We start from the raw sequence: 18,905 nt of genomic DNA, 5'->3' as shown, positions 1-18,905 counted from the left end.
AATTTCGTGAGGTTTTGGCGCCAGAGTGAGACATACGTGGGTTCAAGTCCTTGCTTCCCTTGCACCTGAGGGACCACGGGCAGCTGCTTCAGGTCCGGGGGGTAGGGCTGTTAAGTCAAATAGTATCCTTTCTGTGTGCAATAAACCATTTACTCACCCCTCCCATTCCTGGCACCCTAACTCAAAACCTAGACCCCATGGCTGTTTCACATCTCTCTTCTCTCCCCTTCCTCTGCCCTTCCTTCTCTCCAATTCCCATTGTGATAACAGTCATTCTGAGGTGTCAAGAAAGACCTTTTCTTTTTAATCAAAAGGGGAGAATTCTAACATCTTAAGTCTGGATGCCGCCTTGAAAGGTCACCTGCTGTACACCCCCGTCTTTAGACAGGACCACTTTCAACTGATCCAGACAAATGGGAGCTTTCTCTACACATTTGCTTAAAAAGGACGTTCCTTTCTCTTTTTGTGGTTTAGGAAAAGGCTAATTTTAACACATCAGAAGAGATACTTAAAGGACCGTGCAATATGAAATCAAATGTGCCAATTATACCAGCGCCGTTCGCAGGTAACTGCATAATGAATGGGCTGCTTTTACAGGCAACCGTCTGGGCCAAGTCCTCACACTGTCCGTAAGGGTCAGCCTTTCTTGTTCTTAATTTTGTAAGTCAGACGAAGCTATTCTATATGCGCATAGAGGGACCTGAAGGTGCAATCAGTAAATTGGGACAGGTTGGTTAAATTGATCTGTAAATGATAATTGTGGGAGAAGTCTAGCCCTTATGGCTTCCTAATCAAAAGCCCACCACCTGAATAGGTGAGTGCCTCCTGAAGGGTGAGTGCCAGTTTTTACACATTTTTACATATTTTTGATCTCATTATTTGAATAACTTAAAAAATACACTAATAAAGGGAGGAAATAATATCAGAGCTTCCGGCCAATGGAAGAGAGAAGCACCTGCCGAGATCCATCACCTGCTTTTAAGGGAAACCTCTGACCCCTAAGCCAAGAGCCTCGGGGCTCTCACACGAGGGAGCGAGAGACGTGGAAGCAGAGCAGTGGGAATGAGGGACAGGAGCTGTCTCAGGACCGCCCGCAGTGGAGGATCGTGCTCAGAAAGGAGCGATGCGGAGACTCGGAGGCCAAGGTGAGGCCTGTTCTGCCCCAGGGTCCCCTGAGCAGCCAAGGACGGGCCTGGGGTGCAGCATGAGCTTTTGGTTCGGGGTGAGCAAGGCCCAGGAAAGCCTCCCTCCTTTGCCTAAGCTCTGAGGCATCCCTTGGGTTGACCACCGAGTCTTCACCCACTGAGCGGCCTGGCCCTGCTCTGCACCTCGCTGTCTCTGAATGAGTCTCAGCTGGGCAGTTTTAACTTCCAGGGACATTTGGCGATGTCTGCAGGCATTTTCAGTTGTCACGTGGGGTGGGGGGGAGTCGCTACTGGCATCTAGTAGAGTCCAGGGCTGCTGCTGAACACCCATAGAGCACAGGGCAGCCCCCCAACAGAAAATGAGCCAGACCCAAATGTTGAGAAATCCTGTCTTGGAGACTTTGGTTGCAATTCTTAAAACTACAGTGCTGGCCCTTCAAAAGGCTGAAAGGCACTGCTTTTGAAGCAGGTGCCTGAGGAGCCAGCCCTTGCCCCGCTCCCTGTCAGCCACCCCACACGTCAGGGGATGGTGATGCGGAGAGGCCGGGAGGTCGTGGCCAGCTGTGGACGGACACAGCAGTGAGAAGAGCAGGGAGCCGGCCAGGCCGGCCTGCTCCCACCACTCGGGACCCGAAACCACTCGGTGCAGCAAAGACGTGCCAAGCAGAGCTCACACAGCTGCTGTGCTCAGACAAGACATTCTCTAAGACACTGGGCTGCAGCTTGCACCATAGCCCTTCCTGAAGTTCATCTGGAATGGGGTGAAGTCGGCTGACTGTGACTTGGGGAGTGTGTGCGAGGCCGGGCAGGGGTGAGGATGTGTAGTCAAGGCAGCCAGGGACACGCAGTTGTGTGATTAAGCCAAGTCACCACCGGCAGGAGCACACAGAACTGACTGGCCCTGTTCCAGTGCAAAAGGCCAGGGAGGTGAAGGCTGGACCATTCCGGCCTCAAATAATCAAATGCTTTTCTCCTCCAAGGGTGAGAGCTGCCTGGTGTCACTTCCTGCCTCCAGGCCCTGCCTCAGTGTGAAACACGGCCTTGGGGCACAGGGGTTGCAAAAGCATTTGTGTTAGGGTAAGAGAAGTGCTGGGAAAGCAGCTTCGCTAGTCTGTTCTCTCCCAGGCCTGAGCCCCTGGCCTGTGTGCAGCTCTGTGCAGGGCGCCCTAGGGTGGGGGTGGGGCAGTGAAGGAACAGCCCCTGTAGGGGCAGGGCCTCTGCCCAAGGAACTGCTAACATCTGCACACCGTACCTTAAAACTTAGCAGCATTTTCATTCTACACTGTAATGTAACTGCACCTGTCTTATGGTTTTCAAAAGCTGAAGTGACTCCTCGCTATGGAGGAGACCAGCGCTCCCAGTCAACACACCAGGCTCTTCCGGTGGCCCTGCTTGGCCTCTCTCAGCCCTGCAGCCGCTGAGGAACACGCCTAGCTGCAGAAGCTCTACCTGACGATTCAACCCAGCACAGCCGGGGGAGCACGCGCATCTGGCCTGCCTCGTCCCAGAGAGAAGACTGTATTCCCCACAATTAACACTGACGGGCCCTTCATCCATGCCATGAGCATTCCCCCTGCTTTCCCCACATCTGATAGTCCTGAGATTAAGGTAAGGGCTATTGTGCCCCTTTGGCAGATGAGGAAACGGAGGCCCAGGGAGGGCAAATGGCTTCCCCGGGGAGCCATGCTGAGAACCAGCTGGAGGCAGCAAGCCTGGAGTTCACAGCCCACTGATGCGCGAGCTCTCACAGCGCCCACCGGCTCCTCGAGGAGGAAGGCTGCATGAATGTCACTCGCGCCACCCATCTGACGCGTGCCATCCACGCGGATGCTGTGCTAGATGCTGCGGCGCGGGGACCAGACGCTGTCCTTGGCCGCAAGACACGAACTCGGAGTGCGGTGATGGGGGGAGCCCGAGAGTAAATGCCACACAAGAGGAAAGGAGGCAGGACCTGGAAGGGCCGGGTGGAAGCGGGGCCGAGCGGGGATCCCAGGGTCAAGAGGCCGAGAAGCCGGCAGCAGCAGGAAGCAGGTTCAGCCCGGAGACTCTCAACGTGTGGTGCCTGGACCAGCAGCTCAGCGTCACCTGGAACTCGTCAGAAGTGAAACCCAAGTCCTCCAGGTGATTCTGATGCACGCTCCAGCCTCAGAGCCTCTGCTTCAGGAAAAATAAGATAAAGAGCACGGAGGGAGGGTGACACTTGGCAGGTCTGGAAAGCGGGGAGGAGGGGGAGGGGGTTACGGTGGTAGAGCCTGCTGCTTCTCTGTCCAGCCAACAGACAGGATTTCTGCCTGCCTTATTCTTGGTGTCAGAACTCTGTTCGTGTTTGACCATCAGTGTGCTTTGGAAGGGTTAATGAATGCTGCCTGGTCTAATCCAGCCTCTCCTGTTGATGGTTAAAGATCAAAAAAGGAAATCAGCTGGGGACTTCCAGGGAAGATTATGTGGATCTGTAGCGGGTTGAATGGTCACCTCCAGAAAGATATGTCCACACCTCAACCTCCAGAACCTGTAAATGTGACCTTACTTGGACAAAAGGGTCTGGTCTTTACAGGTGTAATTAAGTTAGTGATCTTGAGATGAGATCGTTCTGGATTTTCCAGGCAGGCCCTAAATCCAATGACTCGTGTCCTTATAAGAAACAGAGGAGACACAGAGAAGCCATTTGAAGCCGAGGGAGAGGCCGAGTGAGGCAGTCACAACCAAGGAAGGCCTGGAGCCACCAGAGGCTGGAGAGGGGAGGAAGGACCCTCCCCAGAGTCTGCAGAGGAGCTCTGTCCTGCCCACACCTGCATTAGAGATCTGGCCTCCAGACTGGAGACAATATGTTTCTGGTGTTTTAAGTCAAATTGTGGCAGTTTGTTACAGCAGCCCCAGGAAACTAATGCACCACCTGCCTATGTACTCTCGGAGCTATTTCCTTCCTACTGAACACTGCTGTCCTAAATGTGCCTTGCTTTATTCCTTTACTTGTTTACTTCCTGTGTTCCCGCTGGGCTGTGAGCACCAGAAGGGCATAGTCTGGCTCCAGATCTGGTGCCTCGTAGGGCCTCTGCAAAGATGTGTCAAGTGAATGCACAGAAGAAAGTGGCATAACAAAGATTCAAACCCATCTTCTGACTTCAAGTAGATATTTTGTACTGTGCACATTAGCAAAGTTACAAGATAGATGGAAGGTCGCCCAGCAATAGTCCAGCACCAGGTGCCTGGTGCGTGTTAAATAAAACCAGATAAAGCACATGTCACGGTTCCAAGCCATTGCGTAAAATGGGGCAGACCTGAATAAACGGCTCATTGAGCCTAAAGCAAGGTTTCTCAGTCTCGGTACTGGTTACGGTTGGAGCAGAATCATTCTTTATTGGGGTGGGAGCTGTCCTCTCGATGCCTTGTGGGGTGTTTAGCACCATCCTGGTCTCTCCCTACCAGATGCCAGAAGCATCACCACCCCCAAGCCAAGTGTGACAACCAAAAATGTCTCCAGACATTGCCAGATGTCCCTGGGATGCAGGAACCATTGCTCCACGTTGAGAACCACTGACCTAAGGAATCTACACGTGGACAAGTAAACTTGGCCTCCTCTGAAATCAGGGAACAAGAACCGCCCCCCCCTCCCCCGCAAGCCATAGACGCTGACAGAAGTCCACCAGCTACAATCAGAACTGGCTCACAGCAGGAGACTGCCAGGGGACACACATGATTTCAATTCACGGAGAAGCAAGAGGAGAAGCTGTGAAAGCTGGGGATGGAGCAACAGGCCGTCAGGGGGAAGGAGGAAGTGCTGTGCGTGGGCAGGACAGAGGAGGGGGCAAAGCTACAGCCCCCTTATTGCCACCAACCCGGTGGGACAGGTCCTGAAGAATAACCTGGGAATCAGCACTGCAAGTGGACGGAGCAGAGAAGTGACACGCACAGGGCCCATGGCCCCACTCCTCACGAGGTGCCGCTCCCACCCACACCTGGAAGTGACCACAGTCCAGGGGCTTCATACCGAGGCAGGTGGTGCAGAGAATCTGGGGAGATAAGTGTAGAGCCGCAGTGGGGGTGATGCTGGTGGTGGGGGTGATGTCACCTCACGTTTACGGGATACCTGCTGCATCCCGAGCACCGTGATATCCAGGTCAGGGTACCCAGAGAATGTCAGTCGTCACCATCCAGCCTCCATCTCCAGCTCTGAAAAGAGCATAAACAGGAGAAAGGATTAGAGACATAACAGGTGACTTTGGAAGACCTCTCTCAGCCCTTTCTCGAGAAACCAGGTAAAAATTAATAAAGGCAGCAGAGGATGTGGTAAGGCCATCAACGAAATGTGGTTACTATAACAAACACCCGTGTCCCACCACTCAGCTTTAGGAGATGCCATGGTTGTTCTGTATTTACAGCAGACCTTTTTGATTTAGTGAATAAAATAATACCAAGACATTTCAAGTACCATTTCTGTTCCTCTCTTTCCTTCCTCTGTGGAAACCGGATTCTTAAAAGTGATGAATATCCTTCCCTTTTGTACTTTTGGTAATAGATGTGCATCCAAAAATCGTACGTAGTATTGTTTCCTGTGTTACTTTTATGCAAATTGTATCTAAATGGACATGTTCTTTTTCACCTTCTTCTCCCTTCCCCTCATTTTGTTTTTGAGAATTTTCCAGGTTGATATGGGAGACCTAATTCAATCACTTCAGCTGCCACAGATTAGTCTGTTGCATAAATTACCTTATCCAATCCCCTATTAGAACATTTAGGTCATTTTCGATTTGTTAACCAAAACAACACTGCAGTGAAAATTCTGGTACATGTCTCCTTGTGCACGTAAGAGCGTTTCTCTAGGCTACAGATATAGGAGTGTGTTGTGGGATTATACGGTATAAATGTTTCCGACTTAACTAGGTATTAACAAATTACTTTCCAAAGTGGCTGAAACAATTTACACTATCAATAATAGCAGAGCAGGAGTTGCTGCTTGCCAGACTCTTATTTTCTCAAATCTTCAAGGAACTGATTATTCCTACACTATTTCAACAGTTCCAGTGCACAAAGAAAGACAAAAATCACTTGACTGTTTTTATGAAGGCTGTATAACCTGGAAGCCAGGGCTGACATAGATCACCACAGAAAAGGTAGTTAGAGAAGGTTTATGCAAACAGCTTGAACGTAGTTAGCAGATAGAAGCAAATGACACACCATGATGGTGTGCACAATCCAGGAACTGTTCAGTTTAGGAAACTTTTAAAAATGCCTTTACCAAATTAATAGGACAAGGGAAAAAGAAGCATGCAATCACTTCTTTTCTTATAAGCCGTAAATACACTTCATAAAATTTAGTATCCACTTCTGATACTTGAAATGGAAATAGGGGATACGCTTTATAAATATTTTTAAATACACATTTCAATCCAAAAATTACCATCATAATTCATTGTGAAAATGCTACAAGTATTCCATTAGAGTCACAAAGTTATGAGTGCCCTTTATCACTACTATTGTGTAATATTTTTCCAGAAGTGCTAAACAAAGCAATTAGACAAGAATATAAAAGCAGTTCTGAACGTTGGAAGAGAAAAACAATCATAATTTGTAGATAATAAGGTTGTATTCTTGGAAAATCTCGAAATAATAGAAAAAGTGGGCACTGCGGAATGGGGGCTTGCCTCCTTCAGTCCTGAGCCTGCAGAGCCTGGCCCAGAGTCTCTGCTTGATAAACGCCTGTGGATGAGGGCAGGGTCTTGAGGCCAGCATTCCCCAGAGCACGCTCTCTGGAAGGAGCGCAAATCCATATTATGGGATAAGGCATTCCATGGACAAGTTGGGTTGGGGAGCATGAGACGGGATCAAGACAAATGAGTTTGTTTACTGCAGAACATCTTAGATCCTTTAACGTGAGGATACACATCATGACCCTCCAAGAGTCTCCCAGCCATCATGACTGCAGAGCCCCTTGCTTGGAGCACTTTGGGGTATCCCATATCATGAAACATTCTGGGATGGAGTATGCCCAGAAGAATATTCAACAAACTATTAAACTAGGGGATGGGATTTGGGTGGTCACTAATTTGTCTTTGTGCCTTGTGTTGTTTGAAATGTTTACAGCAAGTGAGCAGGTATCATTTTATACACACACAAGATAAAAAAGAATAAACACTAAAAATGCGATCTTTTGCTGAATGTCAAAACCAACTTTATTTTACCAAATCATGAATTCTACAGAAGTTGTTTGGAAAGATGAAAGGCCAGCTTGAACCAAATGGAAACGTGTAAAATAGCAGAACCAGATTTTTGGTACTCAGATTCCACCTTCCCCACCTACTTATAGAGGGACTTCGGGGAAATCACTTCACCTCTTTGACTCTCATTCTGTGACACGGCCATCTCACAGAGTGGATGCTTCAGTGCAGTAAGACGTAATAAGCCCCCAGTCAATGTTAGCTACTTTCACTATCACTAATGTTGATGGCCCTAAATTAAATTGTGCCACCTAAGTTTGTCTCAGTGTTTGAGGTAATTTATTCCAATCTGTTCAAGTCATCCTCTTCTATGCTCAAACCCCTCAGCTTTGCTAAAGGACCACAGACAAAAGGTTTCAGGTGGGTTCCGGGTTTAATCACGCTCACATTTGGCAGGTTCCCCGCTGGCCTCCCTCTGGCGTGTGGTTGTACCCACAGCCCGTCCCCTCCCAGTAGGGCTGCAGCGACGCTGAGCAGCTATGGAGAACCCAGCCTGGGGAGAGACTTTGGGAGGCACAAGAATGCTGAGAAGTCGGCCCTGCAGCTGGGTCTTGTGTTTGTTTATGGAGCAGTTATTACAGTAACATCTGGATGCCTTAGATGATACCGGGAAAAGCAAAGATTATGTTTAGCTGTCTGATGTATTTTAAGGAATGTAGCTTTTATTCTGCATGATTAGGAAGTAATTAGCGGCTTAAACTTGATGCCTTCACTCAGAGTTGATTCCATGACTCTCTCTCCTAGTACAGGATGAGGAACGTGGTGGAATTCCTTTTATTAATAAATTACCATTGTCTACCCCCTGTTTTTAGCCTCAATGCGGAGCTTTCTGTCCTTGCGTTGAATAATTGATCACTTAAGCTGACTTTTTCATGGGGCCCCACGAGTCTTGGGAAAGGCAAAATGAACAAGTTAGCCAGTGGCCTGACCCTCTAACAACCTGCACCCAAACAGTCCCAGCCACCGCCCACCAAGCAGAAGAGAATAAAAGAAAAAAACAGGAAAAAAACTAAACTCCAAGAGTAGTGTAGGACCAGAGGGGTCCTCAGGATTGTGACTGGGTTAATCTGTGTTCGGGTCCCACCTCCACCGTGCAGCCTCCGTCTCCATCTAAAATCAGTGCTCTCCTCACTTGCAAAGTGGAGCAGGTGACAGTACCAACCTCATCATGCTATTGGGGGATCCATGAAAGAGACCACATGAAGGGCCTGACACCAAGTGGGGTACGAAGTGTCACACACAGAGGAACACATGCATGCACATACGAGTGCAAGAACGTGTGTGTGCACACATTCATGCATGCACACATATACACATGAGTGATGGGATTAAAGTGGGAACCACCTTCAGGACTGCTGTGAAGACTAAATGGCAGAGTGCACCCAAAGCACTTGGAATGCGGCCTGGCATATAACACAAGCTCAAAGAACAGTTCTTGTTGTTATTATTATCAATGTTAGCTTGTTTTTTATTTATTCACAAATGAAAATATGTCAGACTCTCACCCCATCTTACTCTTTGGAATATACATGCTTGCTTTTTGCCAAAAAGACTCTTGCCAAGGAACGCTTTTGCTCTATGTATTTAGAAAACCCAGCCTAACCTACTCTTGGCTTTATACCAGGAGCCAAGCTGGCTCTACCTAAGACAGCACCCCAACCCTCCCCATAGGAAAGCCACTGCCCCTCACCAGACCACTGCCAGGTAACGCAGCTGAGGAGAAACTCCAAATGCCAGAAATGGATTCTCCCAATCTTCTGCATATAAAAAGGTTTTTAATTTTTTTAACTGAATCTCATTAGTTTAAAACTCCTAAGTGTGACTCTGCTCCTTTCCCTGGCATTCTTTTTGAGATCAGGAAAAATACAATTTTCCTCCTTGAGGAAAGCAGGAATACATGTGCACCGACTTTCTCTAGGTAACACAGCCTCAGCCCTATAATTAATATCACCGCCATCCACAGCCTTATAATTAAATGTGACACGCACGGGACGGGGAGGAAGTCACAGGAAGGCGGGAGGTGAATCACTGGGCTGGTTTCTGCCGCCCATTTCCCAGGAGCCCACAATGAGGGCGGGAGGCCGCACAGGGAACAGGAGTACCCCTGAAGCCAGCTGGAGGTCGCCGGTGCCCCCGTGATCACTTATTTCCCCCGGCGGTCTATTTTCCAAGGTGCTTCATGGAACATTAGGCAAGCAGGGCGTGATAATGGCTGCAGGGTCTCTGTCCACCTCCTAACATCTACATTGCCCGCGGAAGACACAGCTACTCCGTCACACAGGCCAGGGCTCGTGCAAAAGGAAATGGAGGATTTGTCCCGAGTCCTTGCCCGCTCTTCAGCCTGACCATTAGTTTCTAGAAGAATACAGGCAGAGAAAATCTCGGGGAAGATTCTGTGCTCATTGCCTTGGGTGGGGTCCTCCCGCCCCCTATGGGACCTCTGGCTTATAGAGCTTCTGTCTCCCCAGGTCCTCCCATTCGTGCTCACCCAGCATCCCGCCTGCCCCCTCCGTTTCCCGGACCTTCTGCAGTAAGTTGGAGCCGTATGGCTGCATGGGGCGAACAGACCAGGAACAGAAGTGGCACATGGAGCTGCCATGCTGTGAAAACCATGTATCTCCTTTTTCTCTTGACTCCTCTTCTTTGGCAAACTTTGCAGGACGTTTAGTCGGGATGAAGCGGCTACGTGGTGGCAGAACCCCCTTTAGCTGGAGTGTGGCGAGCAGAAGTCCCCACCCATCGGCACTGGGCAAGCCCTGTGATCAAGAAAGAACACTTTCTGAGGTAAGCCACCGAGGGTGTCGGGGTTATCGCCTGCCACACTCCTATTGCCACTTGAACTGAAATAAGCACCTACTATCTGCCAGGCACTGGATGGAACATTCAACAGCATAGTAGAAAAGACAGGAAAAACAAACAGGTAAACACATATTAAGAAGTCTGATCAATTCTTTGAAGGACACCAACAGGATTATGTCCTGGACAATAGTAGGGGTAAACCTGTGTCTCTGTTTTGCTCAAGGAAGGCCTCTCTGAAGACGGACATTAGGGCGAGATGATAAAATCCAAGAAACCAGCCCTGCCAAGTGTGGGAGGGAGGGCAGGGCACTGCAGCAGTGGAACATCTTATGCAAAGGCCCTGCGGTAGAAGAGGGTGTGGGACTCGCTAAGGGACGGAAAGGGAGCCAGTGTGGCTGCGAATCGGTAGAGGCGTGGACCAAGGGAGGTGGAGGATACAGGCAGGGACACATCACAGGGGCTTCTGTTTTTCCCAGGGAGAGGAGAGTCCATTGGAGGATTTTCAGCAAAAGAGACATGATCTGATTGGCTTTTAAAAGGAGCACCCTGGCTGCTGTGAGGAGGAAAGGCTGCACGGAGGCAAGAGAAGCAGCAGGGAGATGAGAGGGAGCCAGTGGGCATCACCCCCGTGGAGGCTGACAGTGGCTCAGGCCAGTGGCCGGGGAGAAGGGAAAAGGGTCAGACATGAGAAAGCTGTCACGGCCAATTAATCAGGTGCCACCAGTTCTCTAGGCATTTCTGCCCTGTGCCCCACATCCAGATGTTCACAGCTCCATTTGCTGAGGTCCCTGGCCCCTTCCAGCAGCAGCTCGTGGCTTCCAGCCTGGTCCCCTCAGAGGGCACTATGCCTTGACCCTAAGGAAAAACTGGAGGCCCTTGGAGCCAGGGGAGAGCGTCCTGAGAGGCAAGAAGGCCTCTCACGTGGCTGCTGTGTCACAGCACAGGCCGGGTGACCCTGGCTTTCAAGCTGTGCCCTTCCAGACACAGATCTTAATGTGCCCTGCGCCCAGCACTTAACTCTTTCTCTGCCGTCCCTTTGTTCCCTTTGGTCTGAATGTTGGCAAATGGCCTCCTGCAAGTTCTCTCCTTTCAAGCAGACGTTCCCTGCCCGGAACGTGTGCTCTGCTCCTTGAGAAAGTCACTCTCAAATGCGATTATGCCTCTGAACTTCCTGCAAAAACTTGTTAAGCATGCAGATTCCAGGCACCCATTGCACACCCACCAAAGCAGACCGCTCAGGAAGGGCCCCAGACAGCTCGTGTCCCTAACAGCCCTTCGGGAGACCTCAAGGAGCAGCCAGTGTAGGAAAGCGCCGAGCCGATGTGTCCGAGTGCAGAGGTGCCTCCTTTTCCTTTCCCCGAACTCATATTGAGGAACTGCAGCGCGACCTGGCGTGCACGGCCCGGACTTAGCTCTGACCTCACAGGTTGCGAGGGGGTGGTCCCCATGAGAGCCCCTCCCTTCAGATGCCAGCCCAGTGCTCCTGGGTCCCCAGGCCACCTGCACTTCTGACCCACTGGCTACAGATTTGGGTTCCCACAACCTCCCTGGGTTCAGTAATTTGCCAGGAGGACCCTAGGACTCAGGAGACCGTTATACTTAGGATTAGCATTGTTATGAAGGTCACAAGTGACAAGGAGCCAGATGAAGAGATGCTTAGGGCCAGGCCTGGGAGGGCCCCAAACACAGAGCTTCTGTGCTGTCTCCCCTTGGAATCAGGGCTCGTCTCGTCCCCCTTCTAGCACATGGTTGTATATCACCACCCAGGAAACTCACCTGCACCTGGGGTCCAGAGCTTTCTCTGTAGGCAGGATGACTGGATCACTGGCTGCACCACTGAACTCACCCTCTAGCCCCCTCCCCTCCTGCAATTGATCTTTCTAGCAGCCTCATCCTGACTTATCTCATTAGCATAAACCCAGGTCTGGTCCAAGGGGCCCCCATGAATAGCAAAGATACTGCTATCACCCAGGAAATTCTAAAGATTTAGAAGTTTCCTCTCAGAAACCAGGGATAAAGGCGAGACAAATCCTTTATTGTATTGCAGGGATGTCTGTACTGCACAAGTGCTGGCCACTGAAGGATTCTGAGCTTCAACAGAACCAGTGGGATGCAGCCCCTAGGCATAGGAGACCCCCACCTGCTTATCAGAGGCCAAGGTGCCAGGAATAAAAGACAGTATTGGGTTTGGCCATTAATCATGGGGTGTTGCTTGCTATGGAGATAAAGGAGTTGAACTGGGAGAGAATTTGGAGAACATTCTGGAAGGAGCCTATAGGAGGGCTATGTGAGTCTCTGGGAAAGCCAGGGTACCTGAAGGGCAGGCCGGGCTCTGTGGTCTCCATGTCTCTCCAGGACCAGAGGCAGGCAGAGCTCGAAGGCGGGGGAGAGGAGGAGTGGCCGTGTCCGGCACAGGGACCACTGTCTGCACTCAAGCGCTGTGTCCACTTCCAGGCCCTGAGTTTCCATAGCAACTCCAGGCCCTCACCCTCCCAGCCCCACTGCCTCAGGCTTTAAATGGGCAAGTGAGGGAGCGAGGATAAAATTTGGCTTTTCCTTGACTAGGACCAGGATCCAAGAATTAAACTGCTCCTATTTAAGACTGTTCTCTCCCAGCCCCGTGAGAAGAGGTAATTTCACAGATTAGCCAAGAACCCTGAATAAGTTAACCCCTCTGCGGCAGGAGTACGACTCCCTCCACTGCAGAAGCCTTGGGCCCGCACATTCATGAGGCTTTCTGCTGCCCTTTCCCTCTGGGCCTGTTCAGATCACTCCAGCTTCTCTCCAAGGAGCCAGCTAGGTCTGCTGGATGCTGCCAGCTCCAAAGCGTCGTCAGCATTCAAAGTAGCGACTTGGGCCAGGAAACATGGAAAGGGGGGATTCTGTGTGGGTGACTAATGGATCCAGCATAGAGCCACTCCCCAGTCACAGCCGTCGCTTTAAAATGAATTTCCAGGTGACAATAGCCGTCTGACTATAGACAGCTCAGCGCAGAGATGGCCAGTTAGGCTCACTCCCAGATGCCTGGTCAGCGATTTCCAAAGCATCCACTCTGCAGTTCCTGATTCCTCCACGAAAGCCTGGCTCTTTCCTCCCAGCTCCCAGTCCCAGGACAGAATCTGGGGTGAGAGGTGAGGGTGGCTGCCCTGATCCATTGCCGATGGCAGGCCCTTCTCCCCGCTCTGCCTCCAGGCCCCCAGGTGAGTAAATTAGGTAAACCTATTTGAGTTCATTTGAGGCTGGCAGGTTTTCCTGGTCAGCCTGACCTCCACAAACACCTCCACAATAAGATTTCTATTAGGGAAAAGTGGCTTCAGAGTTTTAAGCGGGTTTCCTGCCCCCGAGTGCCATGGTTTTAATTAACAGTATCACCAAGTGGCTCTCCCTGGCAGATGGCAGCAGTGGAGGCCCGAGGAGGAAAGAGCAGAGCAACTTCTGTTTGCGTGAATCCTGCCAGCACAGAAGCTGCATCTCAGGGTAGAGTGACAGCAAAGTGAGTTTTCAGGCCACAAGCATATTCCGGCAGAATCCGGGGCTGTTTTGGCCTCCAGGTGCAGCGGGCTCACACAGTCCATGCCACGGTGACAGGCGGGGCTGAGGCCATCCCCGGTTTGCTGCAGGAAAGGCTGCAGTGAAATCCCAGCTGCAGTTGGCACACGGGCAGCCAGGCTGCACATTGGCACAACAGACCCCCCCCCCCCCGGGCCTCCCAGGCCCCGAGGTGAGTGCCAGCCTTGAGAAAATCAATCAGCTGCAGCTCTAACTAATTACAGGCTCAGCTCACCCCATGATTGGCACCATGAGAGGCAGGGCTCTGCATCCCGGCCTGGCACAGCCCTCAGTTGGACCAGCGTCCAGCTGCAACGTGGCTGCAAAGTGCCCTCCCCTGCCGTGGTGGTGGGGGAGCCACTACCAGACAACTCGCAGGGGAGCCCCTAAGAGAGCATTTTCATCAGCTGCTCACCCAGCAGGGTTCTTTGAGGCACTTATTAATTTTCTTGTTAATAACAAAAAGAGGTAGGGATTCATTGTGTCAACCCCTGTTCTCTCCCTGACTCTCAGTCTGGCTTCGGCCAGTCGTGTGAGAACGACCCCCGACCAGCAGTGCAGATCAAGTAAAATGCAGGTAACCCTCATTATCCATATATTATCAATTCCTGGAAATGCTTTGCAGAGCAAATTTTCATCGGGAGCTCATATCTCATTATGTGAAATGGGAAAAAACAATAACACATTCCCAGACCGTCCAAAAACCCCCAACCAATTTTCCAGGTGTCACTAAAACACTCCAAAACACCTACATAACGACACACAAAGGATTTTTGCATAATGCAAGTATGTAAAACACCTACTTTCTAATTAGTCCACACCGAATGAACTCAGGGAGGGGAATGTTTTCGTGCAGTATTTAACTGCACTGAACAGAATCAGATTCGAAATCTATTTTCCTTCTACACTGCAAGGGGCAGGTATAAAACGTAACCCCACAAATGCAGACACAGATTGAAGATAGGCTCTCCGTAAGTTAGAGCGTGGCTGGGAGTGCCCCCAGCGCCCTGCAGGAGCAAGCAGGGCACCACGGAGGGCTCAGCCCGGGGCCGGGAGGTGGGGGGATAACACACACACCCGCCTGCACCCCCCTGCACCCGCCTGCACCCGCCTGCACCCGCCTGCACTCGGCCTACATCCGGCCTGCACCCGGCCTGCACCCGGCCTGCATCCGGCCTGCACCCGGCCTGCACCCGCCTGCAGCCGGCCTGCACCCGGCCTACATCCGGCCTACATCCGGCCTGCACCCGGCCTGCACCCGGCCTCACACCCATGCCGTGCTTTCCACTGCACATCCTCACAGATCCATCTCAGGGACGTTTTATTCTGTGAATGAATTTGGGGGATATTTTGACAAGTCATTAAGGTGAGTATTCAGGTCATGGAAGTGTGGGTGGCGAGGTGCTCAGTACTTGGTCTCGTCTCCCCGAAGTTCCTTGAGCAATAACTGTGTGTCACAGGGACGACTCTGAGCACAGGGGGAGGGACCAGCCTTCCTCTTCCCCTTACCTGCTCAAGAAAACGGCCCCTCTGCTGTTTTCCCCATCCACCTCATCCCCATGCCAGCCCAGGCTGGTGTGACATCACCAGGAGGAGGGACAAGACAGGAGGAAAACGTGGAGCAGGAAGCAGGACAAGGACCCCAGAGGATGCCTCAGCCAGAGAGTTTGGGAAAGAGGAAGTCTCTGGAAAAGGTACCGGTGAGAGAGCGTGGGGGAGGAGAAAGCCAGGAGAGGGGGTTAAGGTGTGGAGATAAATAATAACTGGATCTTTTTAAAGTTCTTTGAGAAATTCACACTGGGAATTCACTCACCTTGAGGGCTTTTGGTGGCTGGATTGTGCTTCCCTAAGTGGGACACTGATTTGAGACAGGACAGGTAGAGCCCCAGGTTCCGTTGGAAAATTTGTTTCAGTTTTTCCTCAAATCCACTTTTTTGTGCAGCAGCATCCAGTTTTCAAGCGGGCCATGCACGCCCCCAGGAAGTCTCGTGTTCGAAGTGTGCCCCAAAGGCACGGGCCAGAGTCACAATGCCTGGTCACCTGCAGCAGGTGCACCTGTGCTTCCCGGGTACAGGGACCTGCAGCCCTTTCCCTTTGGATGCTGTGGCCGTGTCTCCACTGGGAACATGTGCCACATGCATCTTCTCGTTGAAAATGCACTGTCACCTTGTCCCGCTGCAGATGAGAACTAAGCCCAGAGCCAGGCAGGCAGCTCCCTAAAGGCCCTGCCGACCTCAGTGAACCGGGTTTGGACCCAGGCTGATTTATGTAGGTATATATCTACATTATTTATATATGCATCCGTATGTGTGCATAGCTGTGTGTACATGTAGGTATACACATATCTGGGAGTATGTGTGTATCTATGTGTACATGTAGGCATAGGTGTATATGTACATGTATGTGTGTGTGTATGCATATGTACATGCCTATGCATTTGTGTCCACGTGTGTGTGTATCTATGTGTGTATATTTGTATGTCTATGCGTAGGTCTATGTGTGTATGTGCAAGTATATATGTGTGTGTCTATATGTATGGATGCGTGCTTATAGGTACTTCTCTGTGCATGTCCAGAGCGGAGCTGTAAAATCCCCACAGACAGGAGGCAGGTGTTTCATGGCCGTGTCCCCAGAACACATTCTCCAAGGACCCCTCAGTTATTACCTGCTGGTCTCACTTCTGGGTCCCCACCCCACCCTCCCCTGGGCCCCATTCTGGGACTCCCAACCCTCAGCCCTGCTGCATGGGTCCCACTTTCCCCAGAGGCTGCCAGGACCCCCGGCTGCTTCCCTGGCCACATCAGGTGACTGCAGGAGGACACGATGGGCAAGGCCTTGAGGGGAGGCCTGGGAACTGGCAGAAACGAAGGCCCCTGGAAGGAAGTGAAATCCCCTCTCACTTAACAGCCTAATAAGGATTTGAACCAGAGTCTGCGAGGAATTGTCAGTTTAACTGTTTTCTCAGATGTGGAGACCACGTCTCGGCTTTAAAGCGCCGGGAGAGGAACGTGTCAAAGTGGAGAAGGGAGGATGGAGGCCTCTGGCGCCGGCTCCGCCTGGCCTGAGCACCCCCAAGAGGCCCCAGGAAACTGCTCCGGGCCTCCCTAGACCTGGGGCTGAAAGGGGGGTTGGTGGGGAGGCGAGAGCCAGATGTGCAGGTGAGAGAGGGGGCAGCCACCCACTGGAGACCGCTGGAAATGATGTCAGCAAGACATAGCGAGGAGCCGCTTGAAGACTTGAAGATATTTCCAGATGCCTGGGCAGCCTGATCCACTGGAGGCAGGGGCCGGTGGAATGAGAGGGTCTGCGAGGGTCACAACCGGATCCTCAGGGAACTGCACAGAACCGGTCAGGTTGAACCATTTGGACAATTTCACATTCTCTGCAGGTGGAATTCCCACCCCTGACCCTCCCTGCAGGTGCCTGGGCCCCTGCCACCCCCGTCCTCCCCTCCCATCCCCACAGCGTATGCTGCTTAGCCACACTGGCCTCCTCTCTGGTCTGAACAAGCAAGCCCATCCCGCCTCCAGAGTCAAACCAGCTGCCACCTCTGCCTGGGAGCGCCCCCAGCTCCCCGGGCGGTGGCTCCTTCTGGCCACTCAGGTCTCAGCCTTCCTTCCCTGGCCACCCTCCCTAAAGTTGTGCCTCAAATAAATCCCACCCGACACCCTCTTCACCTTCCCTAATCCGGTTTTCTTGTGCCTTTTGCACAATCCCACTTTATCTTAACTCCTTGCTAGTTATTTTCTTTCCCTGCTACTGGAATGTGAGCTTCCTGGCGGTCATGGACCTGGTGTGTGCTGATCATGCTGCATTCCAGACCCTGGAAGAGGCCCAGGCACACAGTTGAGGCCCATAAACCCGTGTTGTTAAGTGAATGATCAACCACAGCAGCAGGATGGGCCTCATGGAAGCATTGTCAAGAACCCCCTATTTAAAGGCAGCATCTCTCTGAGCCTTGGTGCACCAGTGGGAATGTTCTCTGCGGTCAAGGAGCAGAGAGAAGGGCCAGTCCTCTCTGCAGGGGGCCGACTTTTGGGAGCAAGTGGGCATCGGTGCCCACTGGGAGTACACGGGAGCCCTGGGGTCCTTGGTGCCGGCCACAAAGCCAATGCTGTTTGTTTAGAATCCTGCTCAGGTTGAAGGATGGCTCTCACACTGGAGATCTCTTAATACAACAAGCAAACACCACGGGATTTTTCTAAGGCAGCTGCTGCCAGCAGGCGGGGCAGAGGCTCCCTTTCCTGGCTTGCTTCTGCCATCTGCTGGCCACTCACTGACATGCCTCGGAGAAGGGTTTAGTTTCCAGGCTCACACAAGCTTTTGTTTCCTTCCAGGAAGAAGTCGTTGCCAGGTTTACTCCTCCCTTGGCAGGAGCCGCCTGGCTGACCCATCCCTTGAGTAGGGCAGGTTCTAGGCCACAGGTGGGTTGAGGAAAGTCACTGGCCCTGCAGCTATGACTTTTCCCCATTTCACATATTAACTCTGTTATCAACCTCAAGCCTGTGAGTCAGGGGCACTATTACAGATGCAGGCGTTAGGGCACAGAGAGTTAAGTAAGCCGCTCAGAGCTGCACAGCACAGGGGGTGGAGCCAAGCAGTAAGGCACCTGAGGGCACGTTCTACCAACACTTGTGCAGATGGCCCAGATGCCCTGCCCCTCCTGCTCCACGGGGCCCCACGGGAGCACCAAAGAAAGAGGGATGTGGGCACAGTGGAGGACAGAGAAGAGGAGTCCTGCAGTTCATCCTCTCGGAGGCCTAGAGAAGCCTCCATCTTCTGAGCCTCCATCTTCTGATCTGGAAAATGGGAGCATTGAACTACATGATTTCAAGGTTCCATCCAGGGTTCTCTGGACAGGATAGAGAGACAGAGGTATAATGGTTAGAGCCCAGGCTCTCTGGTCAGAAAGACCCAAGGTAAAGACCAGTCACTTCCACTCACTAGCTCTGTGAACAGAAGGGAAGTTCTGTGTCATCTCTAAGCCCCAGCTTCTCCTCTCCTACCTGTTCATGAGGATAAAAATGAGGCCAGTTGCAAAGCTGTTAGCACTGTGATGGCTCAGAGTAAGTGCTTAATAAATATCACCTGTCACGACAATGCTATTAAAGGCTCTGAGAAGTCCCGCAGGAAAGCCTGCTGCTCAACTTTAGCTTAGCCTCTCCCCAGCCCAGCTGCCTACAGAGCCATCGCAGAA

At 51.6% G+C, this 18,905-nt stretch overlaps 1 protein-coding gene across 1 annotated transcript in view; it reads left to right on the top strand.

Annotated features, from left to right (window-relative positions):
• Window positions 1–1,123: 1,123 nt before the first annotated feature.
• LOC103082015 (cadherin-like protein 26) overlaps window positions 1,124–18,905 on the top strand; it is a 54,336-nt gene continuing 36,554 nt past the window's right edge. Inside the window, 6 exon segments of the mRNA XM_082931485.1 lie at window positions 1,124–1,145; window positions 3,026–3,266; window positions 13,352–13,359; window positions 13,873–13,880; window positions 14,222–14,274; window positions 14,712–15,074. Coding sequence (XP_082787611.1) covers window positions 1,124–1,145; window positions 3,026–3,266; window positions 13,352–13,359; window positions 13,873–13,880; window positions 14,222–14,274; window positions 14,712–15,074 — 695 coding nt within the window.

The sequence above is a fragment of the Lipotes vexillifer genome, unplaced genomic scaffold (assembly GCF_000442215.2).
Source record: "Lipotes vexillifer unplaced genomic scaffold, Lipotes_vexillifer_v1.1 scaffold1231, whole genome shotgun sequence".
Classification (NCBI taxonomy): domain Eukaryota; kingdom Metazoa; phylum Chordata; class Mammalia; order Artiodactyla; family Lipotidae; genus Lipotes; species Lipotes vexillifer.
Note: the sequence above shows the minus strand (reverse complement) of the source record. Positions and strands in the feature narration are given on the sequence as shown.